Source organism: Idiotropiscis lumnitzeri, chromosome 5 (assembly GCF_059441095.1).
Source record: "Idiotropiscis lumnitzeri isolate Australia: NSW breed Sydney's pygmy pipehorse chromosome 5, RoL_Ilum_1.0, whole genome shotgun sequence".
Lineage (NCBI taxonomy): Eukaryota > Metazoa > Chordata > Actinopteri > Syngnathiformes > Syngnathidae > Idiotropiscis > Idiotropiscis lumnitzeri.
The window spans coordinates 28,320,793-28,327,460 of record NC_142395.1 but is presented as its reverse complement, the minus strand read 5'-3'; the positions used below and the strand labels follow the sequence as shown (position 1 = coordinate 28,327,460).

General features: G+C 44.3%; 1 protein-coding gene across 1 annotated transcript; it reads left to right on the top strand.

The window, feature by feature from the left end:
• Positions 1-6,288, top strand: cyp2r1 (cytochrome P450, family 2, subfamily R, polypeptide 1). Its single transcript, XM_088296427.1, has 5 exons — positions 1-363; positions 1,516-1,657; positions 2,770-3,402; positions 4,112-4,441; positions 5,251-6,288. The coding sequence occupies exons 1-5, from the start codon at positions 16-18 to the stop codon at positions 5,451-5,453; spliced, it is 1,656 nt and encodes a 551-aa protein (XP_088152553.1). The 5' UTR covers positions 1-15; the 3' UTR covers positions 5,454-6,288.
• The last annotated feature ends 380 nt before the right edge of the window (positions 6,289-6,668 follow it).

Here is a 6,668-nt window from a genome sequence, read left to right as displayed (position 1 = left end):
TGGAAAGTGTGCAAGATGATACGTTATGTTCTCCAGAGCGTCGCCGAGCAGTCCAAGTCCGCGGAGGGAGGCGATCGGTGCAACGGAGCCGAAGCGAAGCACACACTCGGCCGGGCAAAGATGTCTCAGGTGTCAGTTTCATCGCCGTCTGTGGCGCACATGTCGCGCGCGCAGGCTCTGTTGGTCGCGTGCGGCGTCTGCTTCGCCTTCCTCGCCGTGCTGCTCCTCCGACAGCTCGTCAAGCAGAGGAGACCCCCGGGATTCCCCCCCGGGCCTTCTCCCATCCCTGTCATCGGGAACATTATGTCTTTGGTCACCGAGCCGCACGTTTTCCTCAAGAAGCAGAGTGAAGTTCACGGACAGGTACGGTCATTGTCTCGCTGCACGGCACAGCAATGTTACGTTACGAAACCGACACTTGGAATTTCTGCACGCTTCTGGGGAAAGAACAAAAAAAGCTGCACAGCAGTTTTTGCCTTGTCTTAACTTTTTGGTTTTTGGAAAGGGGACTTGAACTCATAGCGGCTCGTGCACAATGTTCGTTTGCAGCTTTCAGTTCAGTTTATAATACTAGTGCCTTGACGTACGTGTTTAGATCGGTCAGCGAGGGAGCTCGTAACTCGAGTTACTCGTACCTCAAATCAACGTCCCCCAAATCTCACTCGTAGCTCAGATTCTGTCTCACAACACAAAAAGCGGCCAAGCAATATCCCGTAATTTGAAAAACTTGTAAGCCAAGGTGTCACTTTACTTTATTGTCCCCAAGAAAATGTTTCTTGCAGACAGGATTAAAGTCAGTTGGGACACTTCATGCCGACGTCAGACGACACGAATGCAGCCTGATTTTGAAAAAAAATCTCGTGGTGACTCATCCTAGCCCATCTCGTGTGACATACTCAATGATTGGTCGTCTGGGACGCGTCATGACTACTTCGACGAAAGTCTGGCATGCCAAAATCTTTGTTTGACTTCGCATCGTGTGACATGTCCTACTGTACGTCGTCCTTCGATTGGTCCTTTGGCATTGACCAATAAGAAGACCGGGCCCTTCTAATTATGACCAGAGACTGACTGTGGCGCGCACAAACAAACAAAAAGTGTTTAAAAAGTGCCTTGAACGAAAGACGAAATATTGGAAAGTATACGTGTACATCGCAAAGCTGATCGATAGACAGCTCATAAGGAACGCGCCCATAGTAATGTTTTTTTTCCCCCAATTCTGCCTTTTCTGTGCAGAGAACAAACACACATGCACATAATGTCTCCACCGACACACGAGGAGTTTGAAAAACAATCAATACTAAATGTTGTGCTCATATTAATACTAAAAGTAATACTAAATCTAATACTAAGACTAATACTAACAAGACAAACTTAAGCTATTCATGATACTAACACTAAAAGTAAATCTAAAACGTATAATAATAATAAATTTAATACTGATACTGTTACAAAAAACTAATACTAAATCTAATATTATGAATAAATCTCCTTCCCGCCACGTGTCTCTTTCAGATTTTCAGTCTGGACCTTGGAGGCATCTTGACTGTGGTGCTGAACGGTTACGACTGTGTCAGGGAATGCCTTTACCATCAGAGCGAGGTGTTTGCCGACCGGCCATCGTTACCACTCTTCAAGAAAATGACCAAAATGGGCGGTAAGGAACGAGCGATGCATTGGATTTACTGAATAAAAAAAAATGACAACTCACAGAAGGTCTAGAACCACACCAGGGAGAGATTTCATCTTAGACAAGGATTTAAGCCACAACAATATGCCGCGGTGATGAGGAGAAATTAATTATTGTTTGTATTTGAACAGCAGTATCTTGAACTCTCAATCAGATCACTCGTATCCCTAATTAAAATGACTTAAATCATTAAACAGTTTGAGCAGAAATTCTTCGGAAACTGTTCTTGACCACCAGAGGGAAGTATAATACACGCACGCAGATTTGATGATGAAACACAGAAGACGGTTGCAACCAAGTTGCAGAAATGGTGTTCTGTCTGCTTGTATTGCTGCACCGTTTTTGTTCAGATACCCGTCATTTCAAGGTTTATCGCTACCTCACTATCAATTCGAGTTTTATCAGTCCATCTATGGCTCTGTGAGTATTTTTTAAAAAAAATAATAATAATGGGGGGGGGGGGGGGAGTTGCCATATATATTTGCATTATTCCAATATTTCACTCCAACAATAGAAACATCTCTTCTTTCTTTTAATTCCTTTGAGAGCATTTTGTACGATAAATTTGTATAAAGTGAGGAAGAGATTGTGTTTTTGCTCTAAACCAGGGGTGGGCAAACATTTTGATGGGCGGGTCACAATGGGTTCTAAAATTTGACAGACAGGAGCAGATGGGTGGAGTGTTTTGGCAACCCCACCTCATCGGAGAAAAAAAAAAAACATTTAATTTGAAATGAATATGAACAAAAGCATTACAACAAAATATCTGTGTTTGACACACCAGAGTATTTAGAAAATAAAACATTAACAAGGCTAATTCATTTCATTCTTTTCCAAGTTTGGCGGGCCGGATTAAAACGTTTAACGGGCCGCATGTGGCCCCCGGGCCGTAGTTTGCCCACACCTGCTCTTAAGACTTTTTTTATATTACGAAATCAGATTAATTGTAGCAGAAGTGGAAGTGTTGCATAAATGTCTATTCCTGGAAGGAGAGATTTTCGCAAAATAAAGTCAAGAATCTGAAGTGAATGATGAGTCGAAATCAAGCGTTCAACTAATGAAGAGTTGCTCTTCCAAAGGTCTCCTCAACTGCAAATACGGCAAAAGCTGGATCGAACACCGCAAACTGGCATGCAACTCGTTCAGGTACTTCGGCAGCAGCCAGAGACTCTTTGAACGGAAGATCTCCGAGGAGTGCATGTTCTTCGTGGACGCCATCGACGAGCACAAGGGCAAGGCCTTCAACCCCAAACACTTGGTGACCAACGCGGTGTCCAACATCACCAACCTGATCATCTTCGGCCAGCGCTTCACCTACGACGACGGCAACTTCCAGCACATGATCGAGCTCTTCAGCGAGAACGTGGAGCTGGCGGTCAGCAGCTGGGCCTTCCTCTACAACGCCTTCCCTTGGATCGAGTACGTGCCCTTCGGGAAGCACCAGAAGCTCTTCCGCAATGCCGCCGAGGTCTACGACTTCCTGCTGCAGGTCATCGAGCGCTTTTCCCAAGGCCGGGTGCCGCATACGCCTCGGCACTACGTCGACGCCTACTTGGATGAGTTGGAGCAGAACGCGGGGAACCCCCGTTCGTCGTTCTCCTACGAGAACCTCATCTACTCGGTGGGAGAGCTGATCATCGCCGGCACGGAGACCACCACCAACACCCTGCGCTGGGCTATGCTCTACATGGCCCTCTACCCCAACATACAAGGTCAGCGATCATACATTCTTGAAATGGATAAATCAAAAGCAGCGGCGGGCCGTGCATTTCACACGTAGGCCTTCAGTGAAGTCCTACTTAGTCCGACTTGGATAAATCTTAGTGATGGCAAAATGAAGCTTCAAATTTGCTTCACGAACCAGCTGCTGTATTTTTGGTTCCTCTCGATGGCACTGTTGCTTTAAAAAATAGCAATTCGGTGTGATTTCAGCCCAATTGTGAACAGAGAGTGCCATCTAGAGGAATCCAAGAATACGACAACTGGTTCATGAAGCAGATTTGAAGCTTCATTTATCCATCACTAATAAATCCCTCTCATATTAACATCATTTATGACACCACGGCTGGACAAATAATATACAGAAACACACTTACACAGTACTGACCAAGTGTTGGACATCCTAGCTTTTTTGTAATTAATCCACTTTTCCCTCCTTCGGCCATTGTGGTTTGAAAATATAAGGGAATATAATTTAGATTTTCAAACGGTCGCCAGTTACGACTTTCGGGGTGTGTTGATTCCGCATCGCGCTGCCCCTTCACGATAGATTATCCAATCACAAGACACGTTCATCACCTTCAACGTGAGGCCAGCGAGAAGGAATGACAGTCATCAACTCGTGATCTGATGCGTGAGTGCTGCTTTGCCGCTTGATTTTACTCAAACACAACGTGCACCGTGTGCGTTGTGCTCTTACAGAGAGGGTGCACAGGGAGATCGACAGCGTGCTGGCGAATGGGCGAGCGCCCTCTTTCGAAGACAAACAGAAGATGCCTTTCGTGGAAGCCGTCCTGCACGAGATCCTGCGTTTCTGCAACATCGTCCCGCTTGGCATTTTCCGCGCCACCTCTCAGGAGGCGCACGTCAATGGCTACGCCATTCCCAAAGGCACCATGGTGATCACCAATCTGTATTCAGTGCACTTTGATGAGAAGTACTGGGTGGATCCAGGCGTCTTCTCACCGCAGAGGTTCCTCGACAGCAATGGCAACTTTGTGAGACGGGAAGCCTTCCTGCCGTTCTCACTGGGTGAGTTGGCTCTTCGGATCTAGTTGTCACGAATAAATTTGAATTTCTATTAACCAATCATATTAACCAATCATGTTACTGTGGAGCCGATTGGTCGGAATTTATATGCAACACAAACGTATTCCAATTAATTCTTTCTCTCCCACTCTGACGCTCACTCAAACTCAAACTCTCACTCTCTCTCTCTCTCTCTCTCTCTCTCTCTCTCTCTCTCTCTCTCTCTCTCTCTCTCTCTCTCTCTCTCTCTCTCTCTCTCTCTCTCTCTCTCTCTCTCTCTCTCTCTCTCTCTCTCTCTCTCTCTCTCTCTCTCTCTCTCTCTCTCTCTCTCTCTCTCTCTCTCTCTCTCTCTCTCTCTCTCTCTCTCTCTCTCTCTCTCTCTCTCTCTCTCTCTCTCTCTCTCTCTCTCTCTCTCCCCTCATCTGTCTGTGATTGGCTGGCAACCAGTTCGGAGTGAGAATTGTTGATGTTAAAAAAAGGATGCTTGAGCACAAACAGCGCAACACATGTAGGCAGACATTACAATACTCAGGCATATAATCTTCATCCTTTGCCAAAAATACTAATTGTAGTTACTGAGTCACTCACAGCTTTGTGGCTTATTACGACTTACTGTACGAATTATTGCGGTTGATACAAACCAAAGACATTTTGCTGCCCATTGAAAAATGCAATGCAATGAAAAGTAGCTGTTGGGTTCCGTTCCCAATTCCCAGTGGAAGACTTCCATTCACTTCTTCCCAAATTAAAAGCTTTTTATCGTGTGTTTTCGTTGAGATGATGGATTTTGATCTCCTCTTTCTTCCTTGTAGGGCGGCGTCACTGTCTCGGTGAGCAACTGGCAAGAATGGAGATGTTTCTCTTTTTCACTACTTTGCTCCAGAGATTCCACCTTCAGTTCCCGCCAGGAAGCGTTCCCACAGTAGCGCCCAAACTGGGCATGACCTTGCAACCGAAGCCTTACTCCATCTGCGCCATCCGCAGGCAGCACAAAGACACTCCTTATCACAAGTAGGCAAGAACAACACAACTTCTTGTTCAACGACATCGGAATTTTTTTGGACAGCGACCGATGCCGCAACACAAAAGGCGCTTAAGGGTGCGTCGCTCGGGGATTGAAGTGGTGCTTTTTTTTTTTTTGTCTTCTACACGGACGCGTGATCATCTAATTGGGCAATATGCGTATTTGCACAATAGGCACAAAGCTGTGCAATGCAGACTTTTCGAGACAGACGTGCAGTATCGATCTTGTTCTGCGTAGCGCAGGGCATTAAATGTCTGTGAACTTTGGCGAGCCGGGATGTGTAAGGTAGAGAAGTCAATGATTGACACTAAGTACACTCATGCTGGTTCACAGCCCTTCCTTCTCAAGGCAGCGTCAGGTCAGACCAATGACAACCGGATTGCATTTGGAGCTGCAGACACAAACGAGACTTTCCAAGAACATTCCGCACACGCCACGCTTAGGCTGGACATGGTCCGGCTTTACATCATCTCAACTGATTTTAACACCGCCTCCTGGAAGAGCGCTTTTTGGAAAAGCTTTCTCCTGGAACGTCGATGCAAAAACTGGTGGATTTCTTGAAATCACTTTTTTTTTTCCCCCTTATGGTGCTTATCAGTACTTAGAAAGTACTTTATTTACTTTTTTTTATGTTTTCATGTGTTCATTAAGTACTTGCTTACCAAAAGAAGGCATACATTTCTGCTTTTATAAAATAACTTTTACAAGTGTCTTTTCATTTTGAATATTTTGTATGCAATACTTGAAGAATCAATGGATTACTGAGAGCCACAGCATAGTTAAGAGCAATTGCTATGTTGACTTGAGACTTGAACTTTGTTTTGGTTTATTTGAATACTAAAAAAAAAAAAAAAAAAAAAAAAAAAAAAAAGAAACATTAAAACTGCACATTGTTGCCAAGTGTCTGTTTCCCGTTTGTGAGTGACTGTACGGATGACTGCTGACATTCTCTTAGGAGAGTACAAAAATTCTACTTAGGTAACAGCGCTGTCACCTTCGACCAAAGTAAAAGCTACTCTTGCAAATATTTTTTTAAGTAGGTACTTGAGTAACCTGTAAGAAATCTATTATTTATTTTTTTTTTTAATTAGCACATGAACTTCAGATATACAAATATATAAAATAATAAGGTAAACCTACAGATATTGCACATCAACATCACTTCCCCAAAAACAATAATAAACAAAATCTTTGTCAAAAGAACAG

Bases quoted from the DNA above. Each gene is read 5' to 3' on its own strand.
- cyp2r1 (XM_088296427.1), top strand. From the start codon at position 16: ATGATACGTTATGTTCTCCAGAGCGTCGCCGAGCAGTCCAAGTCCGCG. The intron at 1,658-2,769 runs GTAAGGAACGAG...GCTCTTCCAAAG, and splicing joins GAAAATGACCAAAATGGGCG to GTCTCCTCAACTGCAAATAC. The intron at 3,403-4,111 runs GTCAGCGATCAT...GTGCTCTTACAG, and splicing joins CCTCTACCCCAACATACAAG to AGAGGGTGCACAGGGAGATC.